This window comes from Cololabis saira, chromosome 14 (genome assembly GCF_033807715.1).
Source record: "Cololabis saira isolate AMF1-May2022 chromosome 14, fColSai1.1, whole genome shotgun sequence".
Classification (NCBI taxonomy): domain Eukaryota; kingdom Metazoa; phylum Chordata; class Actinopteri; order Beloniformes; family Belonidae; genus Cololabis; species Cololabis saira.
This window is the reverse complement of record NC_084600.1, coordinates 996,779-1,017,401: the sequence shown is the minus strand read 5'-3', so window position 1 is coordinate 1,017,401 and position 20,623 is coordinate 996,779. Positions and strand designations below refer to the sequence as shown.

Here is a 20,623-nt window from a genome sequence, read left to right as displayed (position 1 = left end):
CATCAACAAATGACACGTGTAAGTTCCAGTTAAGGCTGATTTGTGGTTCTGCGTTACACAAACGCAGAGCTTACAGCGTAGGGTACACGGTGACGCACAACGTACGGCGCGCATCGCCGCGTACCCTACGCCGTAGGCTCTGCGTCGATTTAACGCGGGACCATAATTCAGGCTTTACTTCCAAGAAGGAACGAGAGTCTTTCGTTTGGAGTGACAGAGAAGTGGGGTTACTTTTAAGTGTGACTTTAGAATATAAAACAGGTAAAATACAAGAAAATATTGACGGTGGCCTAACTAATTGTAAACACAGGTCGCACACATGACGCTGGTGACGTTTCTGTTGCATAACGTGACGTTCTGAAGCCTAAATCTCTGTTTTCCTCTGTTTAGACGCAAACGTGAAAACAGAGTTTTTGAAAATCTCCTGTTTGGCCGGAGTTTTCAGAAATGATTGTTTTTGGTGACTTTGAGCTCCGTTTTCGTGTAAACTAACGGCCAAAACGCATGAAAACGCCTCAGTTTTTGCTCCGTGTAAACGGGGCCTTAATCTTAAACTGTAAACCATAATCAGCAATATTAAAATAATAAAAGGCTTGCAATATTTCAGTTGATTTGTAATGAATCCAGAATCTATGACATTTTTGTTTTTTTAATTGCATTACAGAAAATAAAGAACTTTATCACAATATTGTAATTTTCTGAGACAGTCCTGTATAAACATCTCCTGCGTGGGGAAAGGTTAACTGGCTCTGGGAATCAAACATCTTCAGCATATTTAGTGCGACAGAGGCGTGGATTAGTGAAGCTGAACTAAAGCCCATTACATACAACATACAAGAGGAGTGTGTGGAGAGGTACAGAGAAGAAGTTAATGGGTTGCAGAAGGAAGGAAGGGGAAGTGTTGGGGAGTGAGGCATGAGTCGAGGAGCATCATCATCATCTGGAAAATGAAATTGTGGGCTGTAATCCCAGCAAAACAAACATGCAGCTTAGCAACTGCTCAGAGAGTAAGTCAGCAACTTTGACTGGGGAGAAAAAAGAAAAAAACCCTTGAAAAATACTGATGCATGCTTGCAGTCCCACAGCTCATCATTTGTACGATGCTGCAAACAGCAACACTTCAGTGGGATGGAGCCAGTAGCCGTTTCAGATCCTTTAGCTAAGTGCTGTGTAAATTCATGCCTGCCTCCCTGTTAGTTGCTGCAGTTGGAAGCTCTGAAGTGCAGGTTTCTGGGTGAACTGGGACTATATCAGTCTATCAACCAACCCAACAAAACACAGGATCAATAGAATCTTAAACACAAACATGTTGTAAAGGGGACCCTATATGAAAGAGGAGCTCTGGTCATAGTTTCTCTTTTCAACTGTATAGAGGGAATGTGCATGACGTCACAGATTCACAGACTTCACAGCGAGTTACACCCACTGAGTGGCAGAAAGACTGAGTGGCAGCGTAAACTTTCAGTTTGAGCAACTGGAAAACATCTAAAATGGGAAAGAGCTGTTGTGTGATCGACTGTACTCATAGATTTAGCAAGAAATCTGAGTTATAGTTTTTACAGACTGCCGAAAAATAAGCTTAAGAGAGACAAATGGATCACTGCAATTCACAGAAACAACTGGATTCTGTGGTTCCCATTTTGTATCAGGTAATGTTGGATTTTTGGGTAGCTAACGTTAAACGGTCAAATCATAAAGTTCGGTGTCCTCATCACTTTAATTTCTACAACAAATCCTGCCTTGAAGTCGGACCAAGCGTCAAGACTTTAGTAAGCCTTCAAGCTTTGCTTCGTGTATTTCCCCAGCGTAGAAATTAAGTACATATAAATATCAGGAAACTGGATTCGTGGCCAAATATTAATGTCCATGGACCACTGGTTCTTGGTAACTGTACCAAATATTAATGTCCATGGACCACTGGTTCTTGGTAACTGTACCAAATATTAATGTCCATGGACCACTGGTTCTTGGTAACTGTACCAAATATTAATGTCCATGGACCACTGGTTCTTGGTAACTGTACGGGTCTCTGTCAAGTCCAACTGCCTTTAATTTAAGCCAATAATCAGCCTTTATCCCGTCTTCTCCACTAGTTGCAGCTGTTTTTGCTGATGTTTTGCCACTCAGTGAGAGTAAGGGGGCTGGTCCAGTGGGGAAGTGACGTCAATGCAGACCCTAGAGTGTAAAATGTAACACTGTTGCTCCTATGCAATATGATGGGGCACATATTTGTTTCAATAATATTTTTGAAATCAGTTAAATATCCCATCATACGTTTTTGTGGATTTCCAAAGGTTCAAAACTGAATTGAACTACAGTATTCACCGTTTTCAGGCAATTTAAATGTCATTGTAAGAGATGTGTCACTGATTAATCAGTAAATTAAAGTTTTGAAAGAGCAGGCATAGTGGAGGCTGAATGACTTTCTCCTCAGTCAACCAAATATTTGCATATGCAGATTGGTCGTGTAAACCCCAAGCACGGCCCGTCTGTCACCACAGCACCTTGCCAGCAGAAGCATGTCTGATTGGTTTAGGAAGGAAACCAATACCAGCAGATTAAGCAGCCAGCAGAGGGAGGAGGAGGCACAGTGCTCACATCAGCACACAGAAAACACAGATTTCAGACTGCACAATCTTACAAACGCAGAGTTTTTGAGTCGCCATCGTAGTAAAACAACTGTATTGTGTGGTTTGTTCAATATGACTGGATCAAAACTGCATAACATGGGACCTTTAAAGTTCTACCAGGTCTGAGGAAAATGCTAGACTTGCAAGTGAAGACAGATTAAGTAAATCTTGTCAGCTTTATCCTGGATAAACATTTTGAAATTAATGTAATTATTTATCTCCTACAGGACTGTCTCAGAAAATTTGAATATTGTGATTTTCTGTAATGCAATTACAAAAACAAAGATGTCATACATTCTGGATTCATTACAAATCAAGTGAAATATTGCAAGCCTTTTATTATTTTAATATTGCTGATCATGGCTTACAGTTTAAGAAAACTCAAATATCCTATCTCAAAAAATTAGAATATTCTGGGAATCTTAAACTGTAAGCCATAATCAGGAATATTAAAATAATAAAAGGCTTGCAATATTTCAATTGATTTGTAATGAATCCAGAATGTATGACTTTTTTTTTTTTTTTTTTAAATTGTATTACAGAAAATAAAGAACTTTATCACAATATTGTAATTTTCTGAGACAGTCCTGTATATTACAGTAGCACAACAACACACACTTTACTGCTAAACAGAGGAAGGGAGAGTTGGATTGTGACTCTCGTCTCAGTGTATATGGATGTTAATGTTGCTGTATTACTTGGATCTGTGGCTGGTGCTGCTGCTGAAGCCTTGGAGAAGGCAGCGGGGGCCCAGACCCGTCCAGCCCACAGCCCAACTGGGACAGCACTAAGGGGAGGGGGGGAGGAGAGAGGGAGCCTCAGAGGGAAGGATGGATGGAAGGAGGAGATGGCAAGAGGGAGAGAAGCAGGGGATGGCATGGAGGGAAAGATGAGAAGAGCAGATGCACATACAGATGAGGGGGGACACGGCAACATACAAAGATGAGACAAACGAGAGGAGAAAGAGAAAGGACAAAGCAGGGATGTCAGCAGCACAGGTACATTGCCATGTGCATGAAATATGGGTAAATAGCAGGAATTGGATGAGGAGAAAATGGAGGATTCAGGGAAGGAAGAAGAATACAGGGCAAGAGGAAAAGGCATAAGGTTGGGGGGCAAAAAATAAATAAATAAATAAATAAAAAATAAGAAAAAGGAAAAGAGAATGTAGCAGAGAAGAAGGGGAAGTTGAGTCTCTCCTGTCAGTTGTTTCAAGCTTCACTGAGAGGAACAATTGCTAACTTCAGCAAAATAATCACGTGTAGTTACAGACTGAGTACTGATGAACAGTAATTACTATGCAGAACAAATGTTATTAGTGCAAGTCCATGGGATGGTGTTACTTCAGTGGAAAAAGATCAAGTGCGTGTGTTATTATTCTGTTATTATTTTGTGTATTTGTGTGTTTAAGGGGCTATACCTGCTGCCTGTGGGGGCATGAAGCCTCCAACACCCAGGTTGATCACAGCAGTTTGCTGGTTTCCTAAACTTGGATCTGAACCCTGGTCCGTCTGAAAACAAAAACAAAATTCAAGGGTAATAGTACAACAAGATGGTGATGTGCAACCGCTGCTGACAACAAAACACAGAACAAGGACTTGAGTAGGAATCATTGTCATCCTGCTGTTTTTACTGTTTGAATATTTTTCTAGTTATAATATTTTTAATATTTAGTTTTTAATTTTATGTACTGTATATAACTTTGTTGGGGTTCAGACAAGGTTCAGAATAAAAGAATTGGCTTTACGATATTGATTTGAAACACGTATCACACATATGCAGTTGCATAACTTCAGAAACGTCCCCTTAACGTTCCACTCCAAGGATGTAAGTTAGTTAGTTAGTTACGGCTGCTGCTGCAGAGCTGTCAGTCGCTCTAACTGGATTTGATGGGCCAGAGGAGACATTTCAACTTTATTCACCAAATTGTATTTCAACTTTATTCTCGAAATTTCAACATTAATCTCAACATTTCGACTTTTTTCTCGAAATGCACAATAAAAAAAAAAACTCTCTCTCAAATATTTTTTCTCCTGCATAGCCCTAATACTCTTCCACACTCCACCCAGTCTGTATATGTGCAAATCGTTAGGCTCATAGCATAATTGCCTAATTTTAAGGAATTCAAATACAACTTAGGCAATTATGCTATGAGGCTAACGAAAAATAAATATTTGGAAGCCTAACGTGACCGTATGCAAATACCCCAGCTCCAATCTTGCCTGATTACTTAATCCTGGAGTGAACATGGTTCTTGTTTCAGTGATGTTTTTGACTTTTTGCAGGTGCATGTCAATGTCTCACCGTCTCCCCCTGCTGTTGAGGACTGGACGTGGCTGACTGACTCTGCTGAGGCGAGAACTGGGGGAGCTGCTGCTGCTGCAGAGAGTTAAAGATGAGAGGACCAGTGGGGATCTGGAGATGAACAACATGGGGGGGGTAAAACAAAGGGAAACGAGGATGAAGTGAGGGTAGGGTACAGATGGGGGAAAGGCAGGGGGAAAGGAATGATGCACATGTAGTTGACAGGAAAGGAAGAAGGAAATGGGAGAATTAACAGTGCTCAAAACAGACTTGTTCCACTATCAGATAATCAGCACATGTAATGATCTTTAAACAAGCTGTGACTGCCCTCAGATTTCCCCCTTTACTTCTTCTTCCAATAATCCTCTTGTAAAAGCGTTTCCAAAGACACACTTAGCAGTTCAGGAATAAAAAAGTGACAATAACTTTGTCACAATAACTCATTAAATTTCAGTCAGGCATCATATATACAAATAGATGCATTCCGTTGTGGAAAAGGACCAGCTTTCATAAGCGGTGCTCAATAGACTGCATTTGCAAGGAGGTGAAGGAGAATATTTAAGCTGCCCCACCAATGCAAACACCTGTGTTCCAGGTTGGGTAACACAGGTGAGGGTCAAGAGGGTCATTACGTCAAGACAAATACCGGGGGCATGCTCCTTACAGTGATACAAACTAGAGGCCTTTGGTTTTCTTCATCCCACTCCTGCTGAATTTCTGACCATTACCGCCCGCACCTGCAACGTGTGTGTTCCCGCAGTGTTTATATCCATTCCCGCAAAACTCAGAGTTCATGCCGCACAATAATAGAGATGCATTGATTTAGTGTCTTCTCCGGTCCCGCAAGAGAAATGTCCTGGCAAATCTATCTGATTTAATGTTAACATAATTGTTGAGCTTGATGGATAATTGACAGTTTTTAGGCACCTGACTGAAAGTTAGGTCCAAATCCATCATTGTCATCCACAAGCTGTTTCGCCTTTCGCGCACGCATCAATTATGATTGAGGTTATAGCAACAAGAGTAGCTGTGAGTGGCTCAAATAACACTAATAAATAACATAAAATAAACAAAGTTAACAAATGGAACAAATGAATTTAACAAATGAATCGCTTGGCCATTACATTGCTGTGGAGGAAGAGAATGCTGCTGACCGACTGCTGGTTCCAATCCCTCGTCTCTTCCAAGATTCTCCACAGACACTAAACACAGTTTCTCCAAATATCTGACCTGCTTTGTCTTGGTTTTGTAAAGACATTGTTTGAGGTTCTTTTCCACAAGTTCAAACCGCCCGCTCCCGCCAGATTGGGATCGGGTCCCGCGGGACCCGGCGGGACCCGATCCCAACGTAGCCTCTAATACAGACGACTAGCACAGAGTACAGAGTACAGTACCTGTAGCAGGTTCAATGGTCTCAGCCCAGCACTGTTGTTAAGGCCAAAAGGACTCCCTGGAACACAGAAAGGGTCAAATTAACTACAAAACAGAATAGAAGGATTATATATTTACTTCACACACACACACACACACACACACACACACACACACACACACACACACACACACACACACACACACACACACACACACACACACACACACACACACACACACACACACACACACACACACACACACACACACACACACACACACACACATATATTTATTTATTTTTATATGCTTTATTTGTTTTTTCAAACAACACTCTTAATTTTATCTATACATCCATGTGACATGGATGATGACTCCTGTTACGAGTCCAGCTTTCAACAAATTGTCAATCTGTCCCTGTCTTTAAACGGCAATATCCTGGGTCAAGAACTAAGTTTCGTTTGCTAGATTCTATTCTGACATACAGTTAAGGAAGGCGTTACATAGCAAGTTTTGGCTGATTAGACATTTAACCGTTACCTGGCTCCCCAAACACCTAAGTTTTTGTTTCAGCAACAGCTGAAGATGCAGTGTGCTAAATCTGCTGGTATCCGTCTACTGTCTGGAGTCCCATGAGCTAATCCAGACCATAGGATTCCTTCCGCCTGACGGACTCCCTTACCCAGGGCGTTCATGACGGGATTTGAAGACCACCGCCACCGCAGGTACCAACAGACATACCAAGATTGCTCCACTTAGCCATGTCAAGAATGGAAGTGCAGAAAATAGCTCTGGGATGAGAGTGGTGCTCTGTCAGAGGTGGGAGAGGTTCTTCTGCCAGACGTCCCCAGTAAACCCTCCCTATATATTTAAGCCCATATTTAAGGATCTGTATGGCATCCTTCCTCGCCCTCTAATCCAATTTATCACCAGGTGGTGATATCAGCTGATAGCTCAATTCTTATCTTCACCATGTGTAAAACATATGGCCACAAAACTGATTGAATTGTAAAGTAATTTATCGATTTGTGGGCTGGGCTATCCTGGTGTCATGTACACTTTGTTTTGGCTGTTTGTTTAGTTTAATTGTCTGTTTTATTATTGTTGCTGTAGTTTGGGGTTTTTTTTTTTTTTTTTTTTTTTTTTTAGCATAATAAAAAGAGAGAATCTCTGACTGTACTGCTTCCATTTTCTATGCCATTTATGATCATCTTGTTACCATGAGATTCTTAATAAAAAATTGATCACAAAAAAAAAGTAAAAAGGCTAATGGCAATAAACATCTCCTACCAGCCTGGGCTGCGGACTGCATGGTGGGCATCAACCCTCCTGGTGGCAGGATTCCACTCAGGTTAAGCCCTGGACCCAACATGGGGCTGGAGCCGCTCATCAAGGTCTGAGGACTGCTACAGAAACAGCAGAACATCATCAAGAACGACGCAGTGACTGCTGCGTGACAATGTGGCATCAGAAACCATTCAATCTCTTACCAGACAGAGCTGACTACGTTAATAAAATTGAGCCCGGCTGGGTTGGCCATAACCTGGGAAGACGTGGTTCCTGTAGTGATGGACGTACCCATGGTGGGCAGTGGAATGGTCATAACAGGAAGTGGTTGGCTTAGAGCCAATTGCTGCTGGGCAAAAGGTGTGAGGAGGGCAGGCTGTGACTGGATCCCGGGATCTGAGGGGGTGGGAGTCACTGAGAGAGGAGCACACAGGGAGTCTGAGGGGTGTGGCGTTGAGCACGGTGTGTTAGTCGGTGTGGGGGTAGATGGTTTGGGGGTCCCCGATCCTAGAGAGAAAAGTCAGTCAAAACAGAAGCAAAAGTTTGCAGGGAAGTGGTTTCATTGATTACTTGGATATAGAAGATGACATCTGCTCACTGAGGTTTTGACATGCCTCTATTGGCGCTTTTCCACTAGTACCTACTCAGCCCAATTCGCCTCGGTTTGACGCTTTCCCACTAAAGCCTGAGTTATGGTTCTGCATCAAAACGACGCCGTGCCTACGGCGTGTGCTACGCGTCGACGCAGACCACACGCCGTCACTGACGTGTACCTCCCAAAAATTGTAACAACGCGTCGAGGCGACGCAGACCACACGCAGATGAGAGGGCTGTGATTGGTTCACTTGGAAGCAACGCATTTCCGGTTTCCGGTTTGAAGCAGTCGTGAACTTTCAGCGCTCTTTTCTTCGTGTATGTGTGATTTTTTTTGTTTTGGTGTTTTGCACAATAGTTGTCCTTATCTCTTTGATTCACTGTGACCGGAAAAAGTCGGATAAACTATTCAGGAAAAGATCGCGAATTAGCGGTCACGGGGGGAACTGCACCGCGGAGAAATGGAGTGACGGAGAAGTCCGAAGGTTCACGACGACGTCACGGCGACGGCGTCGTTTTGACGCAGAACCATAATTCAGGCTTAAGGGTCTAACGTGCCGATTAGATACTTTTTCTGTAACTACTCTACACTACAGGCCACCGATTGGTCGGGGGGTTGGAGTCAGAGTGGATGTGACATCAGTGAAAGAGCGACTCGCTGCTTCTTCTTCATTTTATCCAACCAGCAATGGCAGCACAAAAGTCTGTTTCATGTTCCAACTCTGAGGTGCAGATGTTCATAAACCTGGTGCTGAGGAGAGAATTAAAGAGGGATCTAGACGGAGATAAGGAACGACCAGATCTACCAGGAGTTCTGTCTCTTCATAACTGCTCACGGCTCCAGCTGACTTTTCAGCAGCGCCGAGACAAACAAAAAAAAAGCGTAGCCGCTTGAATCTTCTCTCTCTCTCATTTTTTAACTTGATATTGAACACAAGCCACAGACCCAGCAGCACATCTATCATCTCCTCCAGGTTCTAAATCTTTAGTGTTGTTGTCTTCTCCGTTTAGATACACAATCAAATACGTCACAGCAGCTTCACTCCAACCTCCTACTTCTCATCTGGGTGTTTAAAAAGGAACCAGGCTGAGTTGAGTCGCGCTGAGTAGGTACTAGTGTATAAGCACCATATGTTGTTCTGCTTAGAGTTCACCATGTCTTTTATAACTTCATTTGAAAAAACTGTAAATCTTAGAAAGGAGCTGATGCAATGTACTCTTGAACAACTAATGATCACCCCAACAGTTAAAAAGAGCTGCTTTTACTCACTCTGTGTGGAGCCCATGGGGGAGAGGGAGGCGGGCGACAGCAGGCCCACCTGGCTCAGCTCCATGGAGTGTTTCCTGGACAGAGACTGGCTTTTGGATGGCGGCGGGGGCGTAGGACACTTAAGTAGACCACTGGTGGTTTGTGAACTATACGAATTACCTGAAAAGAAAATGGGATAAAATATTTACAGTACACATTTGAGTTGGAAGAATTACATCAAATGTACATGTTCAAGACTTTACAACCATCTAAATTGCAAGGTAAAAATGTAGTCTGTCCTGAGATGGCACTTTAGCAGTTTGTGCTCCACACATATTAAATAAGAAAATATTAAGATTACCCAGGGGCTTGATCTAGGGCTGGGCGATATATCGAGATTTTAATATATATCGATATATTTTCAAACGCGATATGGTACGGGACAATATCGTTTATATCGATTAAAAAAAAAAATTATGATTTTGATATAGCTTATTTTGTGACAAATTGACTTGAATGTTTTATTTGAGATTTGCACAAATGTTTTGTTATTTGCACAACTGTCAACCTCAGTGGAAAAGTCTGCCTGTTACTGTCTACATTGTATTAATTGTACAGTGTATTTTAATTTAATTGTTATGCAGGAAAGGGATATTTGTTTTATTTTATTCAAGAATCATTTTTATTCTATATATGCAGGCATTTTATTTTTATTTCATTTGTTTTATGTTTGATATTGTGCAGACCTCTGTTAATAAATGAACCTGTGTGACATTTGGCACGAGGCTTTGTATTAAAACTGACTGTTTTTTTAAGGGTTTGCCTCAGAAAAAAATGAAGCTAACAGAGATGCTATGCTATAATGCTTTGGGGGAAACCCCAATTATGGCACAGAAAAAATATCGATATATATCGAGTATCGCCATTCAGCTAGAAAATATCGAGATATGACTTTTGGTCCATATCGCCCAGCCCTAGCTTGATCCATAGGTTTTGCAGTTTATTTTGCAAGGTGAATTGCTCACCTTTAAATTAAGCCCCCAAAGTATTAAAAGGCAGCCATGATTCAGGTCACAAAATCAAAAAAAATCCTCCCCAGTACATTTGTGTGGTAGGAGCTGATGAAACCAAAACATTTGATGTTCTCTATGAGGGTTTTCGACGCCCACGAGGAAGTAAGGCGACCCATTTTTCTACTTCCTCTCTCAGAAACTATCCAATGTGTGTGTATTTTACTCCTTTCAAGTTGAAGAGGGGTAAACTTTTTAAACTTGCTGGGGTGAAACGTAAAAGTAACAACAGAAGGAGACTTACTCTTTAAATAGACTTGTGACTTTTTTTAAATGTAATTTCTTTTTTAAACAGTTTTCTGTGAAACTAAACATCATGAGATCCCAACATCACCACACTCACCTGAGGAGCTGCTACCCGATCCTGAAGGCAGTTTAATGGGAGGGGGGCGGTGCTTAACCCCTTTTCCTAACAAGGACGTCTGGACTAGTGAAGAAATACCATCACCCTGCAGATGACAAATCAAAGTCTCAAAGGAAGAATAAAGTCACTGTATGGTCTCTGATGACATACCATCATAGCAGTTAAATCATAAAATGTAAGGTATTAACACTGAATAAAAGGATGTAAGAATGACCTCGTCTTTGCTGGGGGAGGGAGGCCCCTGTCCCACGGTGCCTGAGTTATGGGACATCTTGACCTGACACTTCACATCTCTCTCATACACTCCTTTGTACTGAGTTAGAAACCTATGAAACAGGTGAGAGATTAAAAAAAAAAAAAAGGAAATCATTCTTATCTAGTGAAAATCCCCAAAAATGGTGTTATTGAAAGGATTAGTGTAAAAATGACTCACCTTTCAGCATCTATCTTTGACCCTATAAGAAAACTGAACGAGGCAAGAGACATGGAGACAAGTGAACTGGGAGAAACATTTCAAGCTGCATCAGAATGACTGGATTCGTCCTGAGCGTACTTACGGTGGATGTATAAGCTTTAGGTCTGTGCTATCCTCCTCTGCTTTTGGTTCTTTAGCGCAATAGATCTTCCCGTACACCAGCGGGTCTCCCATTGACTGGAAGATGGACACCTTGGTCCTCTGAGCTTGGCCCCCCACCTCACACTCAAATGTATAGTCGTCTACAACTTCCTGTCAAGCCAAAACACAAAATAAATATGTAGCTTTTGCTAAACTGGTTAACATCAGGGCTGGGGATCCATTCAAATGTCATCAAGAATCGATTCGATTTCGATTCTTAAGATTCAGATACGAATGCTCCACATTTAATGCATTTTGTACTTTATTTAGGATGGTATCCTCTCCATATTTGCTTAATTTAGAGCACTACAAAAATGTGTTTTTTCAACTTATAGCAAACCTGTCCTGGGTTATCCATGGATCATTCCATATTTCAAGTAAACACACTTGCTGCCTATTTCTGACAGCAAACAAAAATCATCCTGAGGGAGTGGAAAAGCTGCTGCCAAACTTACTTCAGCAGGCCAGATTACAGTAGTGGGCTGAGATTCTTCCAGCTGCAAAGATTTCTCAACCACAGCGTACTTTTCCACCTCGAGAAAAATCACACAAACAAAACTATTAGACAAGTTCCTTATTTTCATCACTGAACAAGAATTTGAGTTTGAAGGATTTTTTTTTTTAAACTGAGCTACTTACATCAATTTCCTTTGGTACAGTGAGTTGGCAGTTGCTCTGCTTCCATGTGTCTACACACTGCAGATGTTGTTTTTGTTGAGAGATCAGGATGACAGCAGTAGAGAATAAGAACAGAAGGCATACCAAACAATATGTTTAATTTAATCATTTTAAGTGGTAAACAGAAACAATGCACTTTTATTCAGCTCCTACTAGTGAGTCTAATGGCGCTTTTCCACTAGTACCTACTCAGCGCGACTCGCCTCGCCCCGGTTTGGTTTTCTTTTCCACTAGGGGTCTAACGTGCCGAGTAGATACTTTTCTGTATCTATTCTGCAGAGGTTCTAAGCTGCTGAGTCGGCTGTATCTGACATCATCACACTACAGACCACCGATGTTCATAAACCTGGTGACTGAGGAGAGAATTAAAAAGGGATCTAGACGGACGATAAGGAACGACCAGATCTACCAGGAGCTCTGTCACTTCATAGCTGCTCACGGCTCCAGCTGACTTTTCAGCAGCGCAGAGACAAACGTCGCCGCTCGAAGCTTCTTTCACTCTAATTTTTTAACTTGATATCGAACACAAGCCACAGACCCAGCAGCACATATATCATCTCCTCCATCAGGGGCCAGATATCGGTTTAGTTGATTCTTATCCAGTAATGGCGCTTTTGGACTAGTCCCGCCTCCGCCCGGCTCGGCTTGGCGCGGCTCGTCGCGGCTCCACCCGTCCTTGTCCTCGTTTGTTTTTCCACAGCCAGATGAGAAGTGGGGGGGGTGGGGTGAAGCTGCTGTGACGTACTCGATTGCGCAACACCTTTGTTTGTACTCGATTGCGCAACACCTTTGTTTGTACTCGATTGCGCAACACCTTTGTTTGTGTCGGCGCAGATGAGAAATCAGCTGGAGCCGCGAGTGGCTGAGAAAAAAACAGCCCGTCTAGATCCCTTTTTTAATTCTCTCCTCAGCACCAGGTTTATGAACATCTGCACCTCAGAGTTGGATCACCAAACAGACGTTTGTGCTGTATAATAAAATCGCCGCGAGTCGCCTCGCGCTGACTCCCGCTTCCTGATTCAAATGTCTGACGACCCCGCCCCCCGACCAATCAGTGGCACGGAGGGTGATGACCTCAGAAATAGTCCCGGCTCAGCCCGGATAGGACCTCACGAGAATGGTTACAGAAATAGTATCGGCTTGGAGCGGCTCTACCCGTCTCAGCCCCGAGTGCAAGAGCGCAAAACGGGGCCGTGGCGGGTAGAACCGAGGTGAAGCGGGACTAGTGCAAAAGGGCCATAACTTTCAAGCATTCCAATTGACATTTCTCCATGGCTGGAAAGAAGGTGGGAGGCAGCGCTCCCTTACACTTCACCAGTTAAATCCAAAGTATCACATCATCACAAGTTTAATACATCAAAGCTTGCTTAGTGAGAAGTAGAGACGCATGACAGGTACACGTTAACTACTGATGCACCGAAATGAAAATTTGTGGCCGAAACCCGAAAATAATAATAAACACTTGGCCGAATACCGAATAATACCAAACAATGGTTCTTCGCAGTTTTTCATTTATTTTGCCAATTTTTTCACCATTGCATAAATCAAATAAATGTGCAGTGAAATACCCGCCAGTCACAATTTGTCTTACTGTACTGTACTTTTCATTTTCTCCCTTTCAAATCCAGTTAATCGGGTCGTGGTGGGGCTGATCTCCGCAATTTGAAGCGTTGTATAATAATTGTAAAAATCTGGGTTATTTTCTTGGAGGATCTCGTCATATCAGACAGTGAGTTTTCTCCACCGCATCGGTAGTACGGACCCTTTTCTCTGCGCGGTGCGTCCCGTGACCGTCTCCATCACCAAGCGGCTCTCCCAAATCCAACTCAGCCTGGATCATTTCTCGTGTCCTCTGCTTTCCCCCACATCCAAGTAATGATCTGACATGCTGACATGCTGTGTTTACCACCGCTCGCCCCTCACTCCACGCTGTCTGCTGTTTGATTGCGTCATCACACACCGTTATTCATTGTTCGTCTTATTCCACCGAACAGGTTTTTTTTGCTATTTTCGGCCGAACAATTTCAGTTACCAAACATTTGGTGCATCGTTACTACTTACGTTTCCAGCCTTTGAAATCTTCAGATCTATGACAGGAGCCGGCTTCCTCTCCTTCCTCCTCTGTAGGTAGTCGTAGAGTCGCAGCTGTGGTGGTATGGGGAGGTGAGACAGCTCCTGCTGCCTGTTCAGGGCAGCTCGAGAGTGTCTCTTGAAACACCTTAGATGCCAAGAAAAAAACAAAAGCATTCATCTGACTTACAGTCATGACCTTCAATTTGCAAGTGATTTATTTTAGGGAAAAAAAGTTTGTCCCCCAGTATGACTGACATCACATTTTATACCTTTTCATCGAGTGAGTGTTCATTTTCTGTTTATTGTATAGTAGGCGGTTGGCTGTGCAAGTAACAGAAATAGAGGGATTCAGGCACAGGGGTTCAGCAGTCGCCAAAATCAACTGACTCTCCAGCTGTAACTTGTCATCCTAAAGCAGACAATTAAAGAAAAAAACAACACATACCAATGAGATTCAAAATTCAAACTCAGACATACAAGGAAAGATGTGGTGTTTATAAAATACACTAAAATCATAAAATGTTCAGGAGTAGATACAACAGAATCTGCTAAGCTTTTCCTGTATGAACATGTATGAGAATAAAGAGGACAAAAATGTGGCAGTCTGTGGAAGTATAACACACGTGACATATTTATTTATACCTGTGTCCATTTGTGATGGTCACTAGTCATGGCGTGGACATCACATATTAGAGTCTGCAGAGCAAAAATATGCACAGATTGTAAACAATTTTAATTTTTGAAGGCATAAAATGCACCTTAAGTTGATACTGTGCCACTAATTTCTAATTTAAATCTTCAATGCTGCAAATAGTACCTGCATGGTTGGCCGCAGCAGGATGTGCCTGCTCTGGTAGGTGGGAATCTTGGTATTACCTGCTTGCCTGTAGTCTCTCACCTCAACTATTACACAGCCACAATGGAAGATGTTCACCTGAGACAAAACACATCATGGTCAATAGAGGGTCTGCATTGACGTTACTTCCCCACTGGACCAGGCCACCTTACTCGCTCTGAGTGGCAAAACATCAGCAAAAACAGCTGCAACTAGTGGAGAAGACGGGATAACAGCCGATTATGGGCTTAAATTAAAGGCAGTTGGACTTGACAGTGACCCGTACAGTTACCTGAAGAACCAGTGGTCCATGGACATTAATATTTGGTACAGTTACCAAGAACCAGTGGTCCATGGACATTAATATTTGTCCACGAATCCAGTTTCCTGATATTTATATGTACTTAATTTCTACGCCGGGGAAATACACAAAGCAAAACATGAAGGCTTACAAAAGTCTTGACGCTTGGTCCGACTTCAAGGCAGGATTTGTTGTAGAAATTAAAGTGATGAGGACACTGAACGTTATGATTTAATCGTTTAACGTTAGCTACCCAAAAATACAACATTAACTGATACAAAATGGGAACCACAAATCCACGTTTCGGTGCCTCGAATCCAGTTGTTTCTGCGAATTCCAGCGATTCATTTGTCTCTCTTAAGCTTATTTTTTGGCAGTCTGTAAAACGATAACTCTGATTTCTTGCTAAATCTATGAGTACAGTCGATCGCACGACAGCTCTTTCCCATTATAGATGTTTTCAAATGCTCAAACTGAAAATCTAAGCTGCCACTCAGTCTTTCTGCCACTCAGTCTTTCTGCCACTCAGTCTTTCTGCCACTCAGTCTTTCTGACACTCAGTCTTTCTGACACTCAGTCTTTCTGACACTCAGTCTTTCTGACACTCAGTCTTTCTGACACTCAGTCTTTCTGACACTCAGTCTTTCTGACACTCAGTGGGCGTAACCCTCTGAAGTTGCATCTGTGACGTCATGTGCATTCCCGCTATAGCAAAAATTCCGGAAAAAGCTTTTTATTCCTTAAAGTCTATTTATTGTTATAACACGTTTCACATATACGTAATTTCCCAACTTACCCCAACTACCAAAGACAAAATTCCAACATCTGATAGAAAAACACACCTGTGATTTCTCCAACAGATCCACCAGAATCGGAGGCAGCTCCTCAGCATCCAGGTACTCCAACAGCTCTCTTTCTTCATATGGCAGGCGGATGGTTTCAGAATCTAAACAGCAGCACAAACATACATTTACAGATGAAACAACTGTGTAACCCAGATCATACAAAATACACCTCTGTAAGTTTGATTTTGACTCTCACCAGATCCATTTTTGCCCCTGAGCATTAAAGAATAGCCTTCATTTCCAGGGTACAGGTTAACCACCAAACATGACACAGACTCCTGAGATACCAGCTTCTCCAGCAGATTCACATTTCTCCTCAGATTCTTCAGAAAGTCAGAAAACTTAAGTTAAATCGTCTGTATTTAAAACAAAAACCTTAAGTCACTCTTGTTCAGTAGTGGCCAAAATAACTTTAAACACACAAGCACAGGGGGTGTTAATATAACTATACTCTGTCATATAGGTTTGAACCCATGGCATAGACAATAATTAAAAAATGACTAAGATGTGCTGTTGAAGCATGGGGACTTTTACTTCCCAGCCCTCCCGGGGAAATCTAAGCCAGGCTACTGGAGAGAAGAGTCCGGCTGGTAGTTTAACCTTGGACTTAGGAGGTACAATATGGTTTTCACCTGTTATTTGCACAACATTGGATAAAACTATCATAGAACATTTTTCATCACATGTTGTTTACCACTTCTTCATCTGCTGTGGTTTAATGACATGTCATGCATTCTTTGATTGACATTTTAGTTTAGCTTGCTTAATGTGGTTGAGCAACTTTTGCCATGAATGTCTGAGATTTGTTGCACAACTGCAAGCCGTAGCATTATACATGGTTTTTTGGTTTCATACCCCATAACTAAAAGTAAAATAGCAGAGTAAAATAAGTTGGTAACAAGTAGAGGAACAGAGGCACAAGTAACACTAATCGCAAATCTAACAACATAAAACGGAAAATATAAGGCAGTTCAATTACAATTATTTGTATAACAACAAACACATTTTTTGGTTATAATAGCTCATCTCAGTCCATCGACACTAGTGATGCACGATATCTATCTGACTGATAGATTATTGTTTGATAATGTAATTATTATTGATCCGTTAAATAAATTAAAATGTTTGTTTTTTTTAAGTTGTGAAATTGCTCCCTCGCAGGCTGGACTTTTAGTGTTGCACTCTCCGTGTCCTCTGCTGCAGATTACTGGCAGCACTCAAGCATGGCCCTGTGACCAGAGCTAACACGTCAGGCTGGTTATTTTCCTTGGTGGCAGCGGATTAAACCGCTGCTGCCGTTTACAAGAATGTTAATCTGAAGCTCAGAGATGAGTAAAGAAGACATTTTAACAGAGCCGGTCTTATGTTTCATTCGAAAGGTCATCAAAGTGGCAAAGCTGGATTATAAGAATATGAAGCAGCAGCCAGTAGTGCTAAGGCCAAAACAATATCAGTGTCCGTGTACCCGTTAAGCAGACATTATTAAAATCATTTGGAGCAGTGAAAACAGAAACACCTGGACTTGATTGAGGACAACAGACAAGTGGAGGAAGAGAGGTGGTGAACAATGAGGCCACCTGTCTGCTGAAGACGATGATGTGTGAGGGTGGGGTTTTTGTTTTTGTCTCTTACATTTTAGGAACCAAGCTCCCTGGAGTTTTTTTTAACCTGTTTTAAAAAATAAATAAGTCACACTAAAGCCTTAACTGACAGTGATGAAATTCATACCTCTTAGTGACCAATTCTGTAAAAAAATTTTTATTAATGATGTGCTTTATTTTTCACTTAGTTTGTGTTTTTTTGTGGCATACTGGACATCAGTGCCTTTCTTATACACGTCTTTGTACACATTTTTTTTTTTTTCATTTGCGAATAAAACATTTGTAACTCAGTTCGAACCCTTTCTTGGGGATGTTATTTTTATTTTGATTGTGTGATTTACTTCATTCATATTTAAAATGTTTGAATTATAAGTATTTATTGTTTTCCCCACAGTAACTAACCAAATGCCTTAAACTTTTATAAAGCCTGATATACTAGGTGCATGCAAATTCACTGTGTGCAATCACAGTAGGTTTCTGTTTAAACCACTTGACTATGTTTGAAACATCCCATGTTTATCCAGAAGCTGTTAATTGTTAATGATGTATCGTGGTGGCTTCCACACACAAAATATTCATGATCATTTGAAGAGCCAGGATTGTTGTTTGCTCTTATAGTTTGGCCAAAGCTATTAAAATATAGATGTATCCTTACTGCATCTTAGATTATTTTATTACCTTGGGTGCACAAACTGCAGCATATGAAAATTATATTACAATAACTATATTGATATGAACCTAAACAGTTAATTATTGGTTATCGGTTTTGACTTAAATTTCAAATATCGTGCATCACTAATTGGCGTAGGTTCACGACAGAATGGACTACTGTTGTACTGATTTTATAACCCATTTGTAAGTTAAAGAAAAGTTGCAAAGCACAAACCTTTAACTCTGGCTCTTTCTCACATTCCTCAATATATAGCTCATAGAGTTTCTGATACAAACTTTTCCTCCCACCAGACGAAATTCTTCTTTTGGCTGGACGTTGTTGAGCACTTTCAACGATGTACTGTGCGACAGATATATAATGCAATGTATTAATCCCTGACAGTAGGGTACGGGCTGAATAATATAGTCAGTGAAAGATATGCGATGTTGGTAGTTTCTTATTCTACAAAAAAACAGACATGCAAGAGTGTAATAACTTTTTACCTCAGCTCGATCCAATGCATATTCCAAAACTTGTTGCTTTAAGAAAGGAAACATAAAACAGATCAGTCACAGGGGGATAAGTGGGGGAAAAGTGCAATATTTCTGGTAGAGTGTTCTCCAACTGGTGAGAACCACAATAGTCCAGGGGCCAGAGCCCAAAATTTCACTTGTCAGCACCACTCAAGGTGACAAAACTTACTTATGAATTTTGAAAAGATCCACGTCTATAGATTAGATTTTGGTATGATAACCCTTCCTGAGTGGCAGCTGTATCATAGTTATCAGCTCATGAAGTTACCCACCCGCTTCAAAAAATTACATTTTAGATGCTGCTGCATATCCTGGTTTAGACTCATGTACAGGATATCTGTCAATGTTTCACAATATTGTCTTTGGTATCATTTTAAAGGGGACCTTTGAAGTATTCATTCAGGCTAAGATGTGATACATTTCCTGAATCCTTATGGTCCTGTGAGTATTCCAGTTTTTGTATTTTGTGTCTCTGTTGTTCCTAGATGACACCAGGCTAAAAGTATATAATTTAGGCGAAAATTGTGTAAAAATGTGCATTGTTTAGAGTTTAAAGAGCTGCAGTGACCTCTATGTTGGTCAGAAAGATTCACATCTTAGCTTGAATGAATGCTTAAAAGGTCCCCTTTAAAATGACACCAAAGACAATATTGTGAAACATTGACATATATATGTACATGAGTCTAAACCAGGATATGCAGCAGCATCTAAAATGTAATGTTTTCTGAAGTGACTTCATGAGCTGATAACTATGATCCAGCTGCCACTCAGGAAGGGTTATCTTACCAAAATATCATCTACAGACATGGATCTTTTTTTTGTCACCTTGCGTGGTGCTGATATCTGGCCTGGCCCATGGACTATAACTGAGGTCAACACTAAATGCGAGGCTGAATGAACGGATAGATTGATATTTACCATTGTGGTCCAGGGCAGCTGCGAGGGGAGTGACAGTAGAGGATGCTGTCCTTTCTGCCCCACTGTTACCTTCCTACAGGGACCATTCACACCCTGCACAGCAGAAACAGCAGATGCATTGCAAGCAGCGAGGCAAAATAAAGTCACACTAGACGTGGATTGATAGAAACGTCCACAGCGAGGCGGGCGGGTTGTTCAGACGGCGCTGACACCAAACAGTGTGTCTGACAGCCAATCAGATCCCACACACACACACAGCTACCAGGCTCGAGCTGGAACACTTTCATGCAACTTATCAAATATTTTACTTTCCCTCGAAACTCTGCAACTAAGTAAACACATCCACGAAGTAGCTGAGAGTTTGTAAAATGGAGCAGTCCTGGTTCGTGAGGCTGTAGTGACGGTAGCACAGAGCAACAAGCTCGCTGGTGTCTGGCCGCTGAGGAGAACGCTGCTAGCCCTAGCATGCTAGCCCGTTCCGAGCGGGCAAAGCTGGAAGTTACGAGCTACGTTTCACGTTTTTATGTCGCCTTAGACACACGCGGCAAACGCTACTACGGTCGGGGATAAACCGGGTCGACTTGCCTTCGAGATTGCATAGCGTTCGAGGGCGGCTCCGATGCGAGAAAACGAAATTAAATTGAAATATCGGTGTGTTCATTGAGAAAAAGTGGGAGCAGCAGCCATTTTCTCCCAGTG

General features: G+C 41.7%; 1 protein-coding gene across 3 annotated transcripts in view; it reads right to left on the bottom strand.

Moving 5' to 3' along the window:
* The window catches only part of LOC133459438 (transcription factor SPT20 homolog), a 22,108-nt gene extending 1,485 nt beyond the window's left edge, over positions 1-20,623 (bottom strand). The window contains exons 1-23 of one of the 3 annotated variants that reach the window (XM_061739356.1): positions 20,510-20,552; positions 19,925-20,017; positions 18,977-19,012; positions 18,708-18,833; positions 16,417-16,543; positions 16,218-16,321; positions 15,057-15,173; positions 14,882-14,935; positions 14,509-14,648; positions 14,228-14,384; positions 12,128-12,184; positions 11,944-12,021; positions 11,430-11,599; positions 11,306-11,338; positions 11,087-11,198; positions 10,852-10,957; positions 9,460-9,618; positions 7,799-8,102; positions 7,599-7,714; positions 6,329-6,384; positions 4,935-5,045; positions 4,051-4,141; positions 3,329-3,417 (exon numbers count right to left, since the gene is read on the bottom strand). In XM_061739356.1, coding sequence (XP_061595340.1) covers positions 3,329-3,417; positions 4,051-4,141; positions 4,935-5,045; positions 6,329-6,384; positions 7,599-7,714; positions 7,799-8,102; positions 9,460-9,618; positions 10,852-10,957; positions 11,087-11,198; positions 11,306-11,338; positions 11,430-11,599; positions 11,944-12,021; positions 12,128-12,184; positions 14,228-14,384; positions 14,509-14,648; positions 14,882-14,935; positions 15,057-15,173; positions 16,218-16,321; positions 16,417-16,543; positions 18,708-18,833; positions 18,977-19,012; positions 19,925-19,927 — 2,346 coding nt within the window. In that variant the 5' untranslated portion in view covers positions 19,928-20,017; positions 20,510-20,552. Of the gene's footprint in view, positions 1-3,328; positions 3,418-4,050; positions 4,142-4,934; positions 5,046-6,328; positions 6,385-7,598; positions 7,715-7,798; positions 8,103-9,459; positions 9,619-10,851; positions 10,958-11,086; positions 11,199-11,305; positions 11,339-11,429; positions 11,600-11,943; positions 12,022-12,127; positions 12,185-14,227; positions 14,385-14,508; positions 14,649-14,881; positions 14,936-15,056; positions 15,174-16,217; positions 16,322-16,416; positions 16,544-18,707; positions 18,834-18,976; positions 19,013-19,924 lie in introns of all 3 variants that reach the window. The other 2 variants (XM_061739357.1, XM_061739359.1) reach the window with 2 other exon arrangements.